The sequence below is a fragment of the Phocoena sinus genome, chromosome 1 (genome assembly GCF_008692025.1).
Source record: "Phocoena sinus isolate mPhoSin1 chromosome 1, mPhoSin1.pri, whole genome shotgun sequence".
Taxonomy (NCBI): domain Eukaryota; kingdom Metazoa; phylum Chordata; class Mammalia; order Artiodactyla; family Phocoenidae; genus Phocoena; species Phocoena sinus.
In genome coordinates this window covers 148128177-148152274 of record NC_045763.1, presented here as the reverse complement: position 1 = coordinate 148152274, position 24098 = coordinate 148128177, and the positions used below count along the sequence as shown (strand labels likewise).

Below are 24098 nucleotides of genomic sequence, written 5' to 3'. Positions count from 1 at the left end.
CTAAAAGAACATCGCTTTTATGGTTGAGCAGGTATTTCTGTCAATGGGGAAGGTTTGGGCCATGCATAATACAGATATACAATGCACAGTGGGAGGAGAAAGGAGGCCAAAGAGCAGAGAAGATTTTCTGTTTAAATTTTTCTTGTCTTGCCATAAAATGAATTTCATTTTACAGCTGTTTCCATGGCTAGAAACAGATTTTGGCAGCCATGGCACAGACTGAGGAGTCCTTAAAACAATCGGACCAGAGGAACTGGATTGGGATGGGGAACAGGGTGGGAGGATTGAGGAAAGGGGAGAATTTTATGCGTTCTAACATTATGCTAAGATCCTTTCCTGTCTCAACCTGTTGGTGCTACTTTCCCAGAGAAGGCAGAACCTCGGAACAGAGAGGGTTCACCCACCTTTTTCTCCAAGGTCTGCCCACTGTTCCACTGGCAGGATTAGTTTTCACAAGGAAGAGTCCACTTTCTTAACAAAGCTACCAAACAGTCCCAGAAAGCCCTCCAGATGCTGCTGCTTCAGAAATGACAGGTGCTCCTTGCATGATCTACATTTTATGCCAAATGCACAGGAATTCCCCTGTGGCTGCCCCCCCTCACGTGTTTGCCACTTCCTGTGAGTCCTTCCAGATCTGGCCCATCCCTCCGAGGCCCTTTCCCATTCAACAGCACCGCACATCTCACCATCTCGCTGTTCTTGACCCCGTCTATTTAGGTGGGGCTGATCGAGTCCGAGAGAATTCCTGGCTGGGCTCAACCATGCACCTCCAGCTGAGAGTGACCCATGCTACGTGGGTTTTTGAAAATGACCAGGTCATGCTGAGGGCATTTCACTGAAACCCTGCTCTAAAATGTAGGTGGTCAATGCATTACAAAGGAGGAGCAGAGTGAAGGAATGAACAGCTCAGTTCGTTGCTATGGCAGTGATAGAAACTTTACTTGATTGGTGAAAATTTGTCCAAACAAATGTTAGGTGAAGTGTTCATATTTCCTTTGTCTTTTTTTCTTTTTCTTTTTCTTTTTTCAATTTATTGAGTACCGCCAGAAGAGGATTAGGGGGCGGGGGTTGATCAGCTCTGGCCAGAATGCTAAACCTCAGTGACTTCCCCGGATTAAATCAGGCTCCAGAAAGACAGCAATTTTCTCATCGCTGCAGTGCCTTGGAAACACTAAAACAGCAAAAGTTCACTGAATGCCTATTTTGGAGCAAAGCTAGAGGGAGATGGAGAGAGATAAAGATGAAAAAGACATAGTCCGTGTCCGAGTTGACAAGCTAATGAGAGAACCAGGAGTGTAACTATAGACATACAGTGGATCTATGTATATTAAATAATGTGGTCCAAGTGTGGTCCCCCGGGTCCCTGAGACCCTCTTGGGAGTTTGAAAAGTCAAAACTGCTTTCATAATCATACTAAAACATTATTTGTCCTTTTTCCTTCTCCTTCTCTCATGAGTTTCCCCAGCCTACAGGATGTGTAATAACACAAAGCTTAATACATGGATGTTTATGTATTCTTGAGCTAAAAAAGAAATTCTCAGTCAATTTCTAATACATCCGTGTCAATAGGTAAAACCACATACGCAAAAATTCTTTGAGATCCTCAATGATTTTTAAAATTGTTAAAGGGATCCTGAGACCAAAACTTCTGAGAGCCTCTAAGATTGAATGTCATCAACCATTACGCAGTGTCCTCATTCTCACTGATGCATTTTATTGATTAAAAATTATGTCATCAGGGACTTCCCTGGTGGTCCAGGGTTTAAGACTCCGCACTTCCACTGCAGGGGGCACCGATTCGGGTTCGATCCCTAGTCGGGGAACTAAGATCCCACATGCCACGCAGCCAAAAGAAAAAAAAGATATAAAAAAAATTATTTCATCAAAGTCCATGAAAATTATTTTCTTGGATGCTCTCTCTGTATCCCTATTTTCCAACATGATAGCTCTTTGGCCATCTAATTATTAATCTGTTTGCAGCGTTTTTTATGTGTCTGCATTTAAATGTGTCTTTGGGGGCAGCACAACATTGGACTTCATTTTTTTTTTTTTTTGCGGTACGCGGGCCTCTCACTGTTGTGGCCTCTCCCGTTGCGGAGCACAGGCTCCGGACGCGCAGGCTCAGCGGCCATGGCTCACGGGCCCAGCCGCTCCACGGCATGTGGGATCTTCCTGGACCGGGGCACGAACCCGCGTCCCCTGCATCGGCAGGCGGACTCTCAACCACTGCGCCACCAAGGAAGCCCTGGACTTCATTTTTTAATTCAGCCAACAATGAGCAATAGTTGACGTGTTTGTTTTATGTTGTCACCTACAGTTCCTCCTGCTCGTTGCTATTTTTGCTTTCTTTAAATTTATATTTTCTGTAGTGCACTTTAAAATTCTTTTTTGTGTGTGTGTCAGGCAATAACCTTCCCTAATCTGTTCATCTTTCTATCATTTTAGCATCATCAGATTTGAAAGTCATTTTTCATTGTTTCCTATATTTTTTGCTATTAATAGTATAGTATTAAGAAAATAAAACTTAAATTCCTTTTCCTGTAGAGATGAAAATGGAATCTAGTGTGTAACATATCTTGGTGGCATAAAGTCCTTTATAAAGCTATGCCTATAGGTCTTGTACTTCTGACACTATGTAATGTAATTTTCCACTTGATTTTTAAAAAACATGTTTTCTGGGCTTCCCTGGTAGCGCAGTGGTTGAGAGTCCGCCTGCCGATGCAGGGGACACGGGTTCGTGCCCCAGTCCGGGAGCATCCCACGTGCCGCAGAGTGGCTGGGTCCATGGGCCACGGCCGCTGAGCCTGCGCGTCCGGAGCCTGTGCTCCGCAGCGGGAGGGGCCACAGCAGTGAGAGGCCCATGTACCACAAAAAAAAAAAAAAAAAAATTTAAAAAACATGTTTTCTATTTTGTCCTCCATGAACTTTGAGCTCTATGTAGCCCTCAACTGTTCTCAAATCTGCATTGTTTTCTGGAAGTGAACTTCACAGCTGTGGGCCTTTGTTGACAAATTATTTCATCTCCTCTGGGTCTTAACTTATTTTCCCTTGCTCTGAAGTGAAAATTCAGTGAGTGTTTCCAGATACTGTGCTTGGGGTCATAATTCAATTTCTCTTAATCTTGTGTGAATCCTCCAAGCCCCGGCCTCGACCCACATTCCTCCTCCAAAGCACAGGTACCTATTCTTATTGCCATATTTAAATGATTTTCTTGGCTACACTGGTAACTTGCAGAATTCTGGATTTGCTCTGTGATAGGGTAATGTGTATGGTTTGGTTAGCTGTTTTTAAGTTGAAAAACTTAACAATACTATATCTTAAATTCTTTCTTTGAAGATTGAGCCTTAATGAATTCTTGCTACAGACATACCAAGGTGGTTATTTCTATATTTCTGTGATAAATTCTAAATTAGTAGGTGTTTCTCCCCCCTGGTCCTTTTACTGTTACTAGATCAATTTTTAGCTGGATGTGGGCTTTTCAGGCTAGCTTTGCATCAACAATGCTTATTCTTTTTTCTTCTACGTCAGGTCCCCTCTTCCTACCATCCTGTTCACGTTCTTGGTCCTCTGTCGCATTTATAAGACCTACTTTAACAGCTTAATGCCTTTTTTTCTTGGCACTCATTATTTCTTCTGTATTTGCTGTTAAATTAATAAGTGTACATTCCATTGCACTTGCCTGAGAGTCTTGACCCGGTCATGGGTTTCCCGCCATCTGGGTTCTGACTGGCTTGCATTCCCCTTTGATGTTGTAATATTGTTCATTGAACTTAAGTGTGGGATTTATATGGCTTCTTTGCTTTTTTTTTTCCTCCAAAATGTGCACTTTTTTTTTTAAAAACTAAGCTTATTTTTCTGTTTTGTGCTGTTATTTTTAATTGCTTCCGACTAGGAGGTGGGGCTGAGAATGAGACTTGCTTGACTTTGGCTCTCTTTGCTATTACTCACACTTCCCCAGAAGCCCTGTGCACACTTTCTCTCTGCCTTTGATATACCACTTTTGAAAGGCCGTTGATTCCTGGAGTAAACGGCATTAAGAGGAAGACGGGCTCAGGGTAGGGATGCTCAGGAATCCAGTCCTGTACAATCGTGAGCCTGGCCATCTGGAAGTCTCTTCTTGCTCAATGAAATGGAGTAAACATTGTCCATTATGAAATCCACCACACAGGCTGCCAGGGACGAATGGGATCCCACCCAAAGCCAATCGCTGCTCTGACAGGGAAATTGGCTAGGACTGCCTGAGACTAAACCAGCCTCCCCCATCCCTGATGTCACAATTCAGAGGCCGCTGCCTGCCTAGGAGGTTGTAGAAAGCTCTGTAGGTTCTCTCTGTGTGTCCTCCAGGGCTCCTCGGGCCAGGTCCCTGTCTGATGGCTTTTATGAAGAAATATCTCCTCCCCATTCTGGGGATCTTCTTGGCCTACTACTACTATTCTGCGAAGGAGGAATTCAGACCAGGTAAGTTCCAATGTGTCTAATTTTGGAGGAATAGATTTAAAAACCCAGGGATGGCTAGAGTGTTTCTGAGGATAAAAAGGAATTCTTGATCCCCAAAGTTGCTGGACAAGAGGGGACCCCGAGGTGAGACTGTGTTTCTATGTCTTCCAGCCACAGGCTGGGTAGTAGGGGTGTAGGGAGGGGTAATCATCGCGTTAAAAGATTACCAAATAGTCCCTGTTTTATTTGGCACCTTTGATCAAAAGCAATTTCAGATCTCTTACCAAAAAAAGTAGGGCTATTCCAAAATTCACAACTTAGCCAGATAATTGGGCTCTGTGGAGAGATGGATAAGTGGGAAACAAGAAAAAATTCTGGAGCTGATGACTAAATAGAAGTGAGAGAAAATATCTGGAATCTCTCTGAGCACATGTGTTTTGATGACTCTTTGAATTTTATTTCAATTGAGCAACTGGATGAATCCAGAAATGTCTGGAACTCCAGTGTTTTAGCTGTTCTCTTTCCATAGGGGTTTTCAGAAAAGGACAGCAGGAAGGCTTGGTTTTGAGCAACCAAAGCAAACTCCCATTTCAGAGAATGTTTACGGAAGAGTTGATCTGTTCCTTCATTGATTTATGCAATTTGAGATGAGTTGATCTGGGCTCATAACCTTTAGACACTGAGATAAGGCTGTCCACCTCTAAAGTGAGAGGAGGTATGTTGCTGACAGCTATGGTCCTTATTTTCTTTTGGGGTTTCCCAGAGATGCTTCGAGGAAAAAGAGTGATTGTCACAGGGGCCAGCAAGGGGATTGGAAGAGAGATGGCCTATCATCTGGCGAGAATGGGAGCCCATGTGGTAGTGACAGCGAGGTCAGAAGAAGCTCTAAAGAAGGTGAGGGTCCTGTGCCCACAGCCATAGGTACCCTCACGTGCCCAGATGTATTCCTATGTATGCTCACATATACATGCCAACACACAGACATAGATGCATACTCACACAGAGGGTTCAAACACCCCAACGAATACAAAAATATGCATTTAAGTATTCATTCTCATGCATACATATCTAGACACAAAGTTCTTGGGCTCTATCTCTATCTATGAGATAGGCATGCCTATTCACACACATTGACACATGGAGTCACAGACATACATATATGTGCTCAGATACCAACATTCCAGTACCTACTCAGGAATTCATACTCTGGTACCCATGCAGATACATGCTCTCTTATATACTCAGACTCAGAAACCCAAGGATACACAAATATTCACAAACTTAGGGCTACCCACACAGGAACTAGCATCCCTACCAATAATGTGTTCAGAAACATCTGTTTACAAAAACTCATGAGCACAGACTTAAACTCCAGCACAGTGATTTATCCATTTATACCCTATCTTATTCCAGACAGTATTTCAAACAGGGGACTAATATTGTGTCAGTTGCATTTAACAACACACACACACACACACACACACACACACACACACACACACACACCCCTACCAAAACAGGGCTGTGAGCAACCTCTCAGTTAAACCCCCATTATGTCAGAGACTGCCCCCCAAAAGTCTGCAGCCAAGATTGACACCATGGCCGCTGTGCCTCTGCAGGTGGTATCCCACTGCCTGGAGCTCGGTGCATCCTCGGCGCACTACGTTGCTGGCACCATGGAGAACATGACCTTCGCGGAGCAATTTGTTGCCAAAGCTGGAAAACTCATGGGTGAGACAGCTTCTCCTCTCTCCTCTTCTGGACTTTGCCCTAGGGATCACCAGGGAGCTTTTGAGACGGGGAGGAGGGGGAGAAGGTATCAACCTCGGATGGTTTCTCTCAACACAGCCGTCTCTTACAGGGGGACTAGACATGCTCATTCTGAACCACATCACCAACACCAACAACCCTATGACTGTATTCATCGATGACATTGACCACGTGCGCAAAAACATGGAGGTCAACTTCCTGAGTTACGTGGTCCTGAGCGGGGCCGCCATGCCCATGCTGAAGCAGAGCAACGGGAGCATTGTTGTCGTCTCCTCGATAGCCGGTGAGTGGGGCGGGGGCCAGCGTGGAAGGCAGGAGTGGCAGAAGTGCCGGGGATGGTGTTGGGGGCTCTGCAGTGAACACGCGTGTTATCAGTTTCCATCCTGAGAAGTAACACAATAGAAACTGGAAGCTGAAATGCTCACAGTGATATTAAACAGCTTGCCCAAATGCGTGGACGGGCAGATGTACGAATAAGAGCCTTGGGTACGGAAACTCACCGAGATGCATGCACGCTGAGTAAAAGACACAGTGTTAGGAACAAGTGAGACCATGAAAATGAGGGCTTGTTCAGGGTGGATAGACTACAAGATTCCTGGAAGTAACAGAGGAAGAGCAGCAGTTCGGAGTGCTTCCCTGAACTCGCCCGGTGGTTTGTGATCAACAAATGGGAGTCCAAAGGGTCATCGAGAAGCTGCTGGAGGGACAGCCTGTCCTGAGTTTCAGGGAGAGACCTGGTCATCATAGATAAACAAGATTTTGCTTCTTCCATGACCAAGAGCTCTAGGTTGGTAAAGTTAGTTGATACAAAGGTAGAACTGAGAGGTGAAATGTTTTAACAACATACAGTTGTCTGATAAGTGGGTTGAGCCAAGACAAAATGAAATGAACAACAAAAACAAATGCACCGTATTATAACAGACCTGCCTATACTGGGGTGTTCTCCAAGATCTGAACTTGCTACATCAAAAGTCCATTTTAATCCACCAAGAGGGTCGGGAGAGAGTGTGTACAGAGAAATATAAAGAGAACTCTGCGTGATCAAGAGAAGTGCCCTATGCTTTGGATGGTGTGACAGCATTCGAAGTTATCACCAGTGAAAAGCCAGAGAGTTTCCAGCTTGGGGGATTCCTAGGCCCATTTCATTATGGGTCCAGTAGAGAAGTTCCACACGTATTTGTCGATCAGTCTGTTAGAAGGATGTGCATGGAAGATGCAAACACCAGGATCAAAATTAGCCATCTACGTGTGATTCCTAGCAATGTAAAAACAAATCACCTAAACTTTGTAATTTCTTAAGTACTTCACAAACATTAGTTATTACTGTGACTCAGAACACCATCTATGTTGTAAAGAGTTCTACTTCCAGGACGGAAAAGGCCTGCATAGTGGTCAGTGATCAGATAAAAGGGCAGTGTGTCTGTTCTACCCGCCAAACAGGGTGATTGATATGCAGCCCTGTGCTTCCTGGACAACACAGACTCCCCTGCCCCTCCCCAGGCACAGCCTCTCTCTGGACTGAAAGGAAGGGAGAGCTTCTGGATGCATACTGAGTGAGAGGGTGCTGGGCACATCCCCAAACCATCCTAGGGCATTGGCCCAAACCCTCGCATCAGTCATGGTGTAGGTGGCTTTAATGATCTCAGTTGAATAAGTAATATATCCACTTTAGGCAAAGGAGGTTTTACAGCCTTACAACACTACAGCCTAAATGTCCTCAGAAGGAACAGTTACTGTAGAAGTCCAAGGGTGTGATGAAATTCTGATAACCTCTGCTTCCACACATCTTCTCCACCTACCAAATGTCACCTCGTAATTTCTGTGGACTCTGGGAGGTAGAACTCTAGCTGGACTACTAACCTTCATGTCTATTGTTTGTATAGCCAAAAGTTCAGCCTGTTTGCTTTGAAGCATGTCTTGAATTGGCAAAGTACAAACACTTTGCTTTCTCACCCTAACTGAAGAATTTCTCTGCTCTAGGCTATATTCTTTTTTAAAATTGAAGCATAGTTGATTTACATAAGCTATGTTCTTTCAGACAGTCAGCAAATATGTTCCTTAATCCTTCCTCCATAAAATCTGAATTCCACAAACATGGGACGCTAAACCACAGATTGGCCCTAAGGTCAGCCAAAGAGTGTTGGGTTGGCTTTTTAATAATTCTTTCCAGGGACTGCCTTAAGTGGTTTATTGAATTGCAGTAATCAGCAATTGTTTTTATCCCCAGTGCATTTCTAGGTATTGTGTTACATGGAAATCCCATACTTTTAATATGTTCTTTAAAGCCTCAGCTATTTCTTTAGCATCATCAAAGACAGTATGGCTGCCTCTGGGAAGTTCCTTACAGTCCACATCCATCCACCACTCAACACTGTTTCTGGCAGCTGCTGCTCAACTTTCTATGTATATGTTACATCGATTAGTCTCCCCTCCTTCCTCCACATGCTAGTTTGGATATATTTTGAGCTACTATCACAAAAACCTAAATTTACAATGGCTTGAACAAATAGAAATTAATTTTTCTCTCATGAAACAGCCTGGGGTAAGCAGTTTAGAGCTGCAATGGGAGTTCTGCCCCATGGAATCGTCTAGGAACCTTCTATCACAAAACCACCATCCCTGGGTGTTATCCTCACCTGTATGTCCAAGGTGGCTCATTATCATGTCAGAATTCTAGCTAGAGAAAATGGAGAAAGAAGAATACAACTTGAATGTCATATACTTCTGCAGTTGTGGACTTCATTCAAGGTGAACTTGTGTCCAGCTGAAAATCAGGGGTTCTATTTCTATAAAAGACACTGATGTTGACAATTAACAGTCTCCCCCATATTACCCATGCATATAAGACCAGAGGCAGTATTCCCTCTAGGCCACCCCACATGTGTACCTCACACCATACACACACACCCCAGACCCAATCTCTCTCACATTCAGGTCCATCACGAAAGCAAAACCCCTTCCACTGATGCAGGAGACAGTAGGGCAGGAGAAAGAATGGGAAGAAAATACCTAGATGGTATTTGTGAAACAAACTGAGACAGAGAGATTAACACTCCAATTTGCCTGAGAAAAATCACTGGATTGGGCAGAGAACATTTGACAACATCTGGAAAAAGTTTATTTGTCCTGAGTCAAAAAGGTTGTCTTAGGTTCAATTTTAGAAAAGGAAAAGTCATTCCATTTTTGAATTACCTGGTTCTGTGAACCCCATAACTATGGTAGTTACACACATGACAGCTGGACCCAGCATCTAATAATGCTTCTCTGCCCCTTCTTTACTCCCCCTCAGGGGGATCATGGACAAACCTGTCACCCCCACCAACAGCCCCACCTTTTTTCCTCTAAGGATCCATTTAACCTCACCTCCTATGAAGACTTTTTCTGTCCTCACGAGCTTCCTTTAAACGTTTCCTCTTACCTACTGCATTTTCCTAAGTTACCTTTAGAAACCCTACTTCCTCTCTATTTCTCTTTTCTGGCTTCACTGGTGATACAAATACTAGCAACAGCAATTATAGTCCAAATGCCAACCACACTGGGCCGGTACACGTGTAAGGATGTACACGTGTAATCCAAGGCCTATTTTGAAGTGAAACTAGACATAATAAAACACTGGGTTTCTTTAAATATTCAAAGTGAAAAACACATCAAAAGGAGTAAAAGAGCCTTGCCAATAACCTCTGAATGCTCAGACCTTCCTTTGGAAGCTCCATTAAATGTCTCCAGTTACCTATTCATTTTTCTCCAAGTAAATCTTCTTTTAAAAAGATCAACTTTACATATATATATATATATATATATATATATATATATATAAAGTTTAAGTTTAAGTCTTATTCAAATGTATTCCTTTCCTGGTTTACTCATTCCCAGCATTGTTTCATACTATTTTTTATACAAATGTGTAGTATTTCAGGCTCATTATAAGCTGACTAGCCAGAGGCAAATACCTTGTAAGACAACGCTTTTGTGGGAAAACTCAAACCAACGCATGAAGTCTCTTGTTGGACCTTAAACTTTGTCGGTTGAGGGTTGGCTGTGCAGTCCAAACCTATTTCAAGAATTCTACATTACAAAGAGGAAAAAAGAAACAGATTTCTCAACTACACAGATCAACTAACAGGATTTGGAATATGCAAAATGCTGCCCTGCATAAAGACAAGAATGTACAGGTGTTAATCTCATCCCCCACCTTCACCTCTGGCACACACTTTTTCCTAAAAGATAAATCAATGCTTAGTGTATGGATATAACTTGAGTGGGGAGGAGAGGTTGGCAACCAAGGTCTAGGATGCACAGGAGACTAAGAAATACAGTAGAATGGGGTAGTTTATCCCTCACCCAATTGTCCTAATTTTTCTAAGAAAGATGAATTTTTACCCTTAAACCTGATTACCTCAGAAATAATTTTCAGGGACCACAATTTCCAAGGTAAGTGGAAGTGTATGCATGTGGATATAGGTATTTACGTGATGGGGGAGTGCTGCAGATTTGGACAGTGTGGAGGGGCATAGGGAGAAACACAGGGAGGTGAGGCTGGTGTGCGTATAGATTTGGATTGAGATTACTGTTTTGGTACATTCATTAATGGATGTTATTATATGTATTGCTGTATAAAAACACTCATTGCTATGGGAAAATATTTGTAATAGAAAAATCATGCTACAAAACAGTGTGCCATACTTTTATAAGCAAAATATTTATGTATATAAAAAAACTGGAAGGCAACTGGAGTTAAATGTATATTGGGTGATGGAATTATACAAATTTTCTTTCTTAAAAATATTTTCCGGGCTTCCCTGGTGGCGCAGTGGTTGGGAGTCCGCCTGCCGATGCAGGGGATGCGGGTTCGTGCCCCGGTCTGGGAGGATCCCACGTGCTGCGGAGCGGCTGGGCCCATGAGACATTGCTGCTAAGCCTGCGCGTCTGGATGACTGTGCTCTGCAACTGGAGAGGCCACAGCAGTGAGAGGCCCGCGTACCGCAAAAAAAAAAAAATAGTTTCCAAGTTGTCTGTACTAAGTATGCAATCAGAAACAAATCTAATAAAAAATGTTAAAGCATAAAAAATAAAAGGAGATCAGAGTAAGAATCAACAGCCTGGACATAAAAATGTCAGGAGACATTGTTACCTGAATTCAAGAGACTGGGCTCAGTCAGAATCTGGAGGATTGAAACAACTTGATGCACTCGACATTGGAGTTCAGTGTTGTACCTGCCCCCCCAGGAGGGGTGACTGGAGATTTTAAAGGGGAAGAGAAGACTCCCTGCTGATGACAGTGACAATTTAGTGCAGGTTGAGAACACTGTAAGGCTATCCATGTGACCATTACTCCATTTACTCCCTTGAAAGGGGTGGGTGGGAAGAGCTTAAGTAGTCATGGCTCCTTAACCCTGCTGCACCATTATTTTTGTTCAAGTACTGTTCTTGACAAGGTTATACCATCATCCATGCCTTTACGTTCACTCACCAAGGAGTTTCAAAAGGCTTACAACAAATACACTCTATTTGGAAACACCCAAATAAAAAACTAGGTCTTGAGAAAAGAAGAATATAAAAACACCAAAATTAAACTCAACATAGAAGCTGTGCTTAAGTTTCTAATTTGGCTCTTGAGTTTCTTAACAAAAAGGAAAAAAAAGAAAAAAAATAGTATCAGTATATACACAAGATAATATTCAAAAGAAGGAAGCACTGCAGGAAGCCAATAATTTCTGAAATAAACCTCTCATAAAAGATTATAAATTGAAGGCACAAAATAATGGAACAAGCAAGGCCCCTAACAACTTTTTTAAAATGTTTCTGGGATTATAAAAGCTACACATACACACACATTATGAAAATTGGAACAATGAAGAGAAGCACAAAGCTGAAAATAAAGATCATCCATATTCATGACAATATTTTGGAGAATTTCCTTCTAGGTACATATAGGTACAGAACAATTATTTTCCTACTGCCAGATATTTAGGTTATGTTACTGAACTAAACTCAGGTCTGCTCACCTGTCTCACAGCAAAGCCAATCTACTGACACCAGGTTGTGGTGAAGGAATGTACAGCGTTTACTGCAGGTCACCCATGCAAGGAGAACAGGCAGTGTGTGCTCAAAAGACCCAAACTCTTCATTGGCATTTTTTTTTTTTTTTTTTTTTTTTGGCCAGCATGCGGTATCTTAGTTCCCCTACCAGGGATTGAACGTGTTCTTCATTGGCTTTTAAACAAGGGTTTTTTTGGTTTTTTTGTGGTACGCGGGCCTCTCACTGTTGTGGCCTCTCCCGTTGCGGAGCACAGGCTCCGGACGCGCAGGCTCAGCGGGCACGTGGGCCCAGCCGCTCTGTGGCATGTGGGATCCTCCCGGACCAGGGCACGAACCCATGTCCCCTGCATCGGCAGGCGGACTCTCAACCACTGCACCACCAGGGAAGCCCTAAACAAGGGTTTTTAAAGACAGTGTTGGGGAGAGGGTCATAGGATCAGCTTGAGGACCTTCTTCTGATTGGTTGATTGTGAGGTAACAGGGTGATGTTTCTGAGATCTCAATCATCAGTCTTCTGGTTCCAACAGTCTGGGGTCCACAGGCTTTTGGTCAGCATGTAGTCATCATCCTCCACCAGAGCGAGGGGCTTAGTTCCTGCAGAACAACTCAAAGATATGCATCAGATTGTTACTTATATCCCTTCAGGAGGAAATAGGAGTCCTGTGACTCTTGTCCTAATCATTAATGGCTTGAGTCTGCACTTTGGAACTTGGGGAAGGCCTAACAGGTGAAAACATTTTTTTCTACAAACAAGAAATTGGGGACACGGAAGGCCCCAGGAATGCCCCTCAGGGTCATGCTTGGTTTCAATCCCCCCTTTTCTTTGATGCTCCTCAATCTTGAGGGGAACAAGGGTGGGACAAGAAAGGGAATAAAGTGTTGGATAGAAAGATTGTTAACTCAGCAGGGGAACTCAGTTTAAGGGGGACTTGGTTTCAGTTACTCTCAATGTATTTTAAAAATTCTAAACAAGTATCTTGCACATAAATCTGTGGCCTGGTTGATGATTATTTCCTTGATAAATTCTTAGTACTAGATTTACTGGGTGAAATGATGGAACCAATTCTAAGGTTGTTGGTACATATTTCCGAATTGCTTTATATAAAATGAAAAATAAAGGACCTGACTTTTTAAGTATATAAAAATAAAAACCAGTTTAAATGAACACGAACATCATGTCCCATTCCCCCCCCCCGAGTATACATATGAGTGTTCATCTCACACCTGCTTTTCAGAGTTAATAAAGTTTTCAGCCATTGACAATTTTGTAAGTAAAGGAGAAAGGCATTTAGTGGTTATAATTTGAATTTCTTTGTTTACTTATGAAATGGAATGTGAGGTCCCTGCCCCCTTGAGAGCAGTAGTGATCTCGGGTGGCCTCGTCCTGCAGCAGCTTGAAGCAGGGTTTCAGTTCCCGGCCAGTGATTGGCTCTCAGCGGTGAGAGCACTGATTCCTAGCCACTAGACCCATGATCAGTGACAAGGCCCTGGCCCTACAGCTTTGCAGAAAAAGAATTCCCACAAAGACAGAAAGTAGTGAAACAAGTAAAGTATTTATTAAGAGGAAAAAAGAGTACGTGCGGATAGACACACGGGCAGGCTCAGAGAGAGAGTCACGCCCTTGTGGCAGTTTGAATCACTTTTATGGTGCATTTCTTCCAGATTTCCTTTGGCCAATCATTCTGATTTGCCTGGTTCAAAGTCCATATTTGGTATAGCTCAGGATTTTCCCATGTGTGCACGCACATCTCTTAGCCAAGATGGATTCTACCGAAGAGGCCTATGGGTAGTGAGCATTAGTTGGCATCACTCCCTTTTTGACCTCCAAGGAGCCTTTCTGCACATGTGTAGTCAGGGAGGTCTTCTGACTTTGAGAATGAGGAATATGTGGTCTCATCTTCTCTCTGGGCAAGTGCCAGCCTCCTCTCTCAATTGCCCTTTATTCCCGTCTTGGAGTATTTGTCCACAAGGGACAAACTCAAATAGTTTGCCCTGGGGCCCATCTGTCTCTTTCCTTAGTAGTATTCTATTTTTGGTTATACTTATTTCCTTATTTCCTACAACAGCACCTGGCACGTGGTAGATATTTCATAAAAATCAGGTAATTAATGAATGAATGAATTTTCATGTGTTTATAGGTTATTTATATTTTCTATTCTGTGGGTTGTTTTTCTATGTCCTTGCCCATTGAGATGTTAGCAAAACTTTTCTGACAATATGTACAGCAAATCAATGTCATGTGCAGCTTCTTGTTGCAAACTTTGACAAAGGTATATTGTTGAGACACAGCTAAATTTAAAGTTAATAAAGTGAAAAGTGAATTTGACATGGTGTGACTATATAGCTTTAGATGGTTGAGCTTGACCCAAGGAGGATTCCTCTTGAAATAAGCATTGATTTCAATGAGGAGAAATCCACTTAAGCTACTTCAAAATGAGGACAGGGGATTTCCCTGGCGGTCCAGTGGTTAAGACTCCGCGCTTCCACTGCAGGGGGTGTGGGTTCGATCCCTGGTTGGGGAAATAAGGTCCCACATGCTGCACAGCACAGCCAAACACTAAAAATATAATAATAAACATTAAAAAATAAAACCATCTAAAAAATTTTTAAAATCTTTTAAAAACATAAGGACAGGCTGGGGAGAGAGAGCATCACTTTACACCTGAGAAATGTATTCTACAGATAAACTTGCACAAATGTTCCCCAAATACGGTCACTCATTTATTCAAAAGATATGAATGGAGGGTCCACTCTGAGCCAGGCACAGTTCCAGATGCCGGCCCTGTGACAAGGCAAGCCCCTGTCACCTTGAAGCCCACATTCCAGTGCAAACCGATTGCCACTGAATTGTTCGTGGTCATAAAAAAACTAAAAACAACCTACATATACACCACAATTTAGACAGATTTCTAAATGGTGGTGAAATACTACATAAATTTTTATACATACTGACTATAAAAATCATAAGTTCAAGGAAAAATAATTTAGAGAACAGTATATATAGTATGAGCTCAACTGTGTCTAAAGAAAGGGCCTTTTACCTTTCATTTTATACACTTTGGAACTGCTTATTGTGCAATAAGCTTGGTATGAATTTTGTTAGAATAACTTTGTTAAAGAAAAGTAAGGGGGCTTCCCTGGTGGCGCAGTGGTTGAGAGTCTGCCTGCCGATGCAGGGGACACGGGTTCGTGCCCTGGTCCGGGAAGATCCCACATGCCGCGGAGCGGCTAGCGCAACGGGAGAGGCCACAACAGTGAGAGGCCCGTGTACTGCAAAAAAAAAAAAAAGAAAGAAAAGTAAGGGATGAGGTTCTGTATGGTAACCGAAAGCAAAATATTTCACCTCTCAGGATGACTGACTTCAGGACGACAGAGATTGTACTCCATCTCACAAGTAAACAAATAAATTGAAATGACTGAAAGTACTAAAACACCAAATTCAAACTATTAAATACCATGGAGCGGGTGGAGGTATTGTTTTTTCTTATTTGGTTTGGTCTTTTGTTTGCCTACAACATTGTAAATCGTTGCAAACTTTGTTAACTCCACAAAGTAGGTGTGAGATGATGGGAAAGGGTATAGTTTTTTATTCATTTTAACTGGTTTCACTATTGATTTTTAAAAGTCTAGTCCTTCATTTTTCATCTTACCTAAAGCAATCTAGCAATATGCATTCTATATGTAGAATATGAATATTCTATATTCAATATGTAGCCTTAAGTGTTCCCATCATTTTGTTACTGAACTCAGGTTTGGCTGCTCGCCACTCAAAAGCCAATAATTCAAGAGGCAAGTGTCAGTAGAAAGGAAAGTCACTTTAATCAGAAAAGCCAGCAATCTAGGGAGAAGGTGGACTCATGTCTGGAGACCAACTCCAAAGAATCTGCTCAGCCATAACAGTTTTTAAAGGGAAAAAGCGGGGGAAGAATCCCAGTGAATCATCGAGGCAGGAAGTTGGGTTCTGCATCATTCTCCATTGCGTACATGCAGGCTGGCTGACTCTCCAGATGTTATCTTGCCCTTGTGTTCTGCCTGCAGGATTGCTAAGGGGGTTATTGGGGGTAGAGAGCTAGTCACTCTTTAACCACTTAATTCTCCATTCTTAATTCTTTTCATCTAGGAAAAGAATCAACAGCTTAGGCAAGGCATGGTGTGCATTCAGGAACACATAAGTCAGAAGTTAGTTTAAATTGTCTAGTGATCTCATTCTTATAATTAGGTTCTTTCAAGGTTAGACGGGAACAGAAATGGGCAAACAGGAAAGAGGCAAAAGAGCTGCTTTCAGTTCCCCACTGTCCAGCATCATTCCATTTCTATGGGATTAGGAGCAAAGGTCCATCTTCCGTAACTTCTTCATGCTCGCATAGGGTGCCATATTTTCAGAGTTGAAGATATCAGCATGGGTCTGTAGCATCTCTTTGCTGACAAAATTGCCCACTTACATATACAGGCAGAGCAAGCTATAATTATTTTGATGACCACAAAGATATAGATCATTATGAGCAATAATGTTAATCCCATTCTCTTGAGGCCAGTTCTTGGAATTGCTTTAGTCATATATTTAGTACTGATCAAGATGGAGCAGCTTATGTCATGTCCTCTGGCGGCAGTCATAGCATCTGAAAAACAGCTCAGGAATGTGCATGAGACACTGAGTCTGTGACTCTATTGTCCTAATCTTTGACTTCTCGAGCCTGCTCTTTTGTGACTGTAGGAGGCCTGGGAGACTTCAGGTTTCCTACAAGCAAGAGGCAGGGGACATAGAGGGGCTCTTGTACTTGGGGTAGTGTGGAGTCTGCAGGGTTCTGCTCGGTTCCAACTACACCCAGCAAACATAATGTTAAGAATCTGTCAAGGAATAATCCTCAATCCAGTCATAGATGTATGCACAAAAACATGTGTTGTAGGATTTTTTTCAATGTGTCTATGCACCTACGAGCAAAGCTACCAATGCTGAAAATAGGCAACGGACATGTGCCTGAAGTCAGATTCCGATTAACGTATGGCAGAGTTGAGTTGATTACATGAGTTTTAAATTATTTAACACTTTTCCATGAAGTTGTCTGGTTCAGGAACTTCCATGTAATAAGTGTATATAATAAATCCTTATAGCATTAGAAAATTAGTCTTTCCCTGTACTCACTAAATAATTAAATGTGAACAATATTTAAAGAATATTATTTGAAGGGCTGCCAAATTACTGGCCCACACTGGACACACATCTGTCTCAGTCCATCCCTAGGGAGACAACTGGCCTTGGGGGAACTGCAGCTGGGATATCCCAGAGGTAGCATGGTCAGGTCATACCAGCTTCCCTCAGCACATCTGCTCCTCTTCCTCCTCTCCCTATTAAGCTCTGCTTCATTTGAGACAGAGTTCAATCTGGCTGTTACAGTCCTTTCTCAGCATGACAGTTCTCAGTGCACTCTTGACTTCAACCCCATTGCCAACATTCTTGGTCTCTCAATTCTCCAACTCTAAACTTTCCCCCAAAGAAGGGGTGTCTAACTGGCTTAGCTGAATTTTATAAGTCAACCCCCCAAATTATTTATGAAGACCAGCCTAGAGAGGTACAGTCATTGACTCAGGTCTAATCAGCAAAGCCATGCTGAGGGAAGGCAGAGATAGGCTAGAAGCAAGGTAGGCAATTGTAGACATGTCTGAATTGCTTGCATAGCCTTTGGATAAGCTGGCACAGGGTGTCAGAACTAAGAGAGGCAAAGAGGGTATGTGCAAGGGGGCTGCAATGGAGCAGGCCAATGTGGAGTGAAAAGGGCATCTGTGTAGCCTGGCATGGGGGTGTCAGAGCCCAGGTACACTGGAGAGGGCATCCACGTAGAGGGCACAGAAGCCACCGAAGAATACTCACATACAGGATCATTAATCAAATAAGTAGTATCTGTTGAGGATAACAGAAGCTAGGTTCTCACTTTTGGAGTTATAAATATGAAAATAAGAAAATTAGAATGAATCCAGTGATGTTGAATTGGAATTGGAGGTGTTGGTATGAATCAATAGTTTTTAATATACATGGATAGATATGGAAATACAGATATATGTGTCTATATATGAGTGCATATATTCCCTAGCTCTGTCATCTGAGAGGCTCTGGGAGCACACTTAGCACCCAGATCTTAGTTTCTAAATATCATTCTCCACTAAAAGAAACCAAGACTTTCTGGAGAAAAGGTTGATTCCAGGACAATGGCCAGAAAGATGAACCCGAAAATCTCGTTGTGTCTGTAAGTAAAGAACTGCTCAAAGAAAAATAGAGACACATTACTAGAACACAGAAACTTCTCATGGGCTCCCACTAGCCAAATCTGGGACCACTGGGACATTCAAATAAATAGTAAAGATAATAACAGATTATAAACCATTACATACAATAAGAATTCAAAATGATATAAATAAATACATAAATAAATAAATGGGGAGAGAAGAAGGTTTTCCCATACAATAAAAAGCTAAGTGATAAATATAGATGGAATAATGAAATTAGTAAAATCACCATTTGGCAACTATCATAGTAATAATTTATCCAGGAAGCATAAATCGATGCTAAACCCAGTGGGTAAAAGTTTAATAAGAAACATAGTATTTACATAGTCTCAAAGTACCACCCTACCCAACAACAAAAAAACAACCTGATTGAAAAATGGGCAAAGGACTTGAATAGGCACTTCTCCAGAGAAGACATACAAATGGACAACAGGTATATGAAAAATGCTCAACATCACTAATTATCAGAGAAATGCAAATTGAAACCACAAGAAGATATCACCTCATAACTGTTAGGATGGCCTATATCAAAAACAAAAAATAACAACTGCTGACAAGGATGTGAAGAAATCGGAACTCTTGTGCACTGTTGGTGGGAATGTAGAATGTTGCAGCTGCTGTGGAAAAATAGATGGAGATTCCTCCAAAAATTAAAAATAGAATTGCCATATGATCCAGAAATTCCACTCCTGGGTATATACTCAAAAGAATTGAAAGCAGAGCCTTTTCTTCTTTTTTCCTTCCTTTTTTAAGTTGAAGTATAGTTGCTTTACAATGTTATATTAGTTTCAGGTGTACAACACAGTGAATCAATATGTTTGGAAAGCAGAGTCTTGAAGAGATATTTGTACCCTCACATTCATGGCAGCATTATTCGCAATAGCTAAAACATGGAAGCAACCCAATTGTCCATCAACAGATAATAGATAAGCAACTTGAATTGTGGTACATATATACAATTCGGCCTTCAAAAGAAAGGAAATTCTGGGGCTTCCCTGGTGGCGCAGTGGTTGAGAGTCCGCCTGCCGATGCAGGGGACACGGGTTCGTGCCCCGGTCCGGGAGGATCCCACGTGCCGCGGAGCGGCTGGGCCCGTGAGCCATGGCCGCTGAGCCTGCGCGTCCGGAGCCTGTGCTCCGCAACGGGAGAGGCCACAGCAGTGAGAGGCCCGCGTACCGCAAAAAAAAAAAAAAAAAAAAAAAAAAAGAAAGGAAATTCTGATATATGCTACAACATGGGTAAACCCTGAGAACATTACTCTAAGTGAAGTAAGTCAGTCACAAAAAGACAAATACTGCATGATTAAACTTATGAGTACTGAGAGTAGTCAAGGCCATAGAGAGAAAGTAAAATGGTGGTTGCCAGAGACTCAGGGGACGGGGGAATGGGGAGTTATTGTTTAATAGGTACAGAGTTTCCATTTTGCAAGACGAAAAGAGCTCTAGAGATAAAAAGTGGTGATAGTTGCACAACAGTGTGAATGTACTTAATGCCACTGAACTGTAGACTTAAAAATGGTTAAAATATTTTTTAAAAAAACAAAAAAAGTACCATCCTACAAAATACTTATTGATTACAGGAGAAAAAAAGAGTAATTTTACAGTGGAGAGACCTGACAGACACGACCTGAATCAAATGATCAAAGTTACTTAACATCGCCAGTAATGGAATAAATCGAAATCATGTATCATTTTATGGGATACAGTGTGAAAAGAAGATAATTATTTGTATGATTCTGCCAAAAATATATGCCTGAATCAAATCATAGGAAACAGAGAAATCCAAACTGAGGGACATTCATGTGCAGTGAGCTGGTAAATGTTTACCCACTAGCTCTTTAGAAGGGGAACATTAAGAACTCTGCTTGGTAGCATTTCCATGGTGTAAATAATCTCTTGATAGCCATATCAAGATCAACCTGCTTGCAAAACTCATGAAAATTGCACAACCAGCTCTCATGATCCAGGATAAACCAACTCCAGTACAAAATGACTGGCATACTCTTCGACAGTGTCAAACTCATGAAAGTCAAGGAAAGACTAGAGAATGTTCCAGCTTGAAGGAAGCTAAAGAGTCATGACAACTATATGCAACATGTGATCCTTGATTGAATCCTTTGCTATAAAGAATATCATCGGGACATGTGACAAACTTGAATGGGGTCTTCGGACTAGATGAAATGGATACATCGATGTTGATAGAGTAGGTTGAATGGTGGCCTTCAGAAGATATGTCTACATCCAAACTCCCTGAACTTGTGTAGATGACCTTATTTGGAAAAAAAAAGGCCTTTTCAGGTGTGATTAAGTTAAGGGTCTTGCAATATATAATCCAAGATTATCTGGGTGGACCCTAAAACCAATGACAAGTGTCCTTATAAGAGACAGAAGAGAAGACAAAGACAGAAGGAAACAAGGAGAGGTCCACGTGAAGATAGAGGCAGAGTTTGCAGCTGTAAGGAATGCTGACAGCCATTAGAAGCTGGAAGAGGCAAAGGAAGATGCTCCCTCCCCTAGAGCCTTTGGAAAGAGTGCAGCCTTGCCAACACCTTGATTTCAGACTTCTGGTCTTCAGAACCGTGAGAAAATACATTTCTGTTGTCTTAAGTCATCCAGCTTATTGTAATGTATTACAGCAGTTCTAAGAAACTTATAAATTACTTTCTTCATTTAGATGGTTATGTAGGAGAATGTCCCTACGTGTAGGAAATGCATGCTAACATATCCAGGAGCAATGGGATATCAGGTCAGCAACTACCTAAATTATAGCAATTACTCTCAAATAGTTCAGGAAGAGGGGTGGGTCATTTGTACTATTCTTGCAACCCCTGCATAGATCTGAAATTATTTCAAAAGAAAAAAAATCCCCATCTTAGGGCTCTATTGACTTGGAGGAAGTGAGGGTGGATTCTGTGGGGCTTTATTGTGGGTTCCTCAGAGATCCCCTGCAGGAGACCCCCTTGACATGAACAGTGGTCCCTCTAGCTCACTCCTTTAAGTGTCCTCCTCAGCTCCAGGGCTTCAATAAATCCAGCCTTCTTGACCCAGTCCACCCACCATCCCTGAGTAGGTGACACCAAGCCAGTCCCCCTTCACCCTTCCCAGGTCTCTGGGAAGCCTGCTGTGTGTGGATATATTTGATCCCACAATGCACTCAGATCCACTCTCAAGCTAGAGCAGTTCCAGCCCTGCCTCTTGCCTTTAGACTTCCAGGTGTGTGTCAGATACCAATCCCCAAACTCCAGGATACTTGTAAAGGTCTCCAAAAAATCCTCTTGAAGTCCCTCTCATGCTGATTAAGATGAAGGCAATGCAAATGCCTCCCCTGACCCTTGGTGGATGAACCTGACCCTTAGTGGATGAACTGACCTCTGGTGGATGAACACATAGGACACTGACAACACTCCTCTCTCCAAGTACAACTACTTAGGCTTTCTGTGGGAGATGAGGTGATGCTGGTGGAACTGGTTTGGGTTCACCCTTCAACTATGGGGGTTCTTAAAATCTATTCTTTTATTCTTGCCTTAGGAGATGTGCTAAGGACCTAAGGAGGAGCTACATTTCCCAGGTCCCGTACCTGCACAGAAATGCTCTTGCCAAAGTTGCCTTGTGAAATTTTACAGGTTTTATCTCATCTCTGCAGGATTTTGTGCTGATTCTACACCATACACTCTCTTGTCTTCAGCCAAAATCCTTCCCTGGGTTTCCTCTAGCTGCTCTGACTGCCTGTCTCAGTTCTGTCTTGTTGGTTTCCTCAGGATTCTTTCCATTGTAAGCCCTTATGTCTCTTTTCACCCGACATACTCTCCCTGGACAATCCCATCCATTCCCATTATTTCAATTATTATTGGATAAATTGTGGGTTGTCTCAATACCTATGAAGACACCTCAGGTTACCAAAGCTTGGAAAAGAGAAGGATTTATCTTTAGCACCCAACTCAACCCAAACAACTAAAGAGTTTAGACCATGAGGGTCCTAGCTGAGAAAAAATATTCTAGGAAGAGCTAGAAAAACTGGGCAGGACCCAGGCTTTGAGGCATGATGAACCTCAAGCTGGGGCTTGCTCAACAGAGGATGTGGCACATTTTCCTGGGGTCACTCTGAAAGTCTAAGGGCATGCAGGAATGAAGCTTTTCAATCCTGTGCACTTTCTTCCGAGTTCTCAATTAAAGTAGTTTAAAATCTGCCTTTGGAATGGAAATCATTTCAAAATCTCAGCAAAGCAGTTGGGGATGGAGGGTGTGGAGTGGATGAACAAAAGCACCGAGGCCTGCTTTTGACCTCTTCTGCTCAGCTAACAAGCTCCAGCGCGCAGCTCATCTGCCAGCTCTCTGGCTCTTGCTGTTTCTACAGTGGCTAAGTCCCTGCGTTTCTGGGACAGAGCTAATTGCAGTCTGTCCCATTTATCACCAAGTCTGCACTCTTACTTGTCAGATTCCGTATCCCATATTTTGCTTCAGGAAATACGGTCACCATAGCTCTGGTTCTTTGTGGTCTAAAACTTCCCGGAAGATAAATCTCACTGCAGGCTCCATTCTCCCTACGTAAACCCAAACTTAACCCTGACCAAAAGCACTCGGGCTTCTAATCCCTTCACTTTCATGACTGAGTCATGCATATTAGAACAGTTTATTTGTTTGTTTGTTTGTTTTATTTATTCATTCATTCAGTTATTCATTTGATTTAATTAGGTTCATATTCTGGCATATTTTTTATGAGCAATGGTTGAACGGTGGATCTCGTAAGGTACAATCAGAAAACAAACTTATTCTTTCCTTCAGACCTGTTCTATGGGTGAGTTCTTCTCTGAACCTGGCTGTGATTGAGGGCAGATGGCAACACTCTAGGATAATAAAAGATTCTCCAGCTGCTTCCAGTCTCAGGAAAGGTCTCACTTCAGTAATTAAATGTCCATTCATTTGTAATGACCTCATCAAGCTTGAACCTGTTGTCATAGGAGACCTGGGATAGGAAAGAGACATGTGTTCAACTTTTCCTCCTGTTCCGCATCTCCCTACTCATCAGGCTCCCTCTAGCCTCTCCTATAAAAGGAAAGGGAGGATGCAGGGAAGAAAAGTTCAGGGTAGGAAAGATCTTCCTTGGCTGGTACTCAGCTATTACAGCATCAGTCTCCTCTGGACACAGTGCATGTTGAAAGCTCATGTTCTCTGGACTGGGAGGATGACCACACCTGACTCTTCCACTGGGCGCTTTCACGGGTTCTTTGGAGGTCCTTGCTGGGATATTGAGAGTTCTTCCTGTGCGCTGGGCAGTACTTGCTTATGTCATTTCCCTCAGACTCTGAGAATACAGTGGGAGTACAGGCGGATACACTAATCACATAGGGCTGTCCTTTTGGGCAGGACTGGAAATGACTCTAGGGGAGAAGGGATGAGCCCTGGGACAAGACCCGCAGGTTGGCAAGCAGAGTGTGGGCTGGATTTCAGGCCCCCCACAGGGAGAGTTCCCTTACGTACGACACAATTTGCACTAGCTCTGCAGTGGCCTTGCCCGTAACCAGCGCCTCTCAGGTTGGGTCAAACCTCAGCCCTGGGCTTCCCTGGTGGCGC

At 42.6% G+C, this 24098-nt stretch overlaps 1 protein-coding gene across 1 annotated transcript in view; it reads left to right on the top strand.

The window, feature by feature from the left end:
• HSD11B1 (hydroxysteroid 11-beta dehydrogenase 1) overlaps positions 1 to 24098 on the top strand; it is a 45785-nt gene that overhangs the window by 11129 nt on the left and 10558 nt on the right. The window contains exons 2-5 of the mRNA XM_032613706.1: positions 4345 to 4458; positions 5201 to 5331; positions 6057 to 6168; positions 6299 to 6490. Coding sequence (XP_032469597.1) covers positions 4371 to 4458; positions 5201 to 5331; positions 6057 to 6168; positions 6299 to 6490 — 523 coding nt within the window. The 5' untranslated portion in view covers positions 4345 to 4370. The remainder of the gene's footprint in view (positions 1 to 4344; positions 4459 to 5200; positions 5332 to 6056; positions 6169 to 6298; positions 6491 to 24098) is intronic.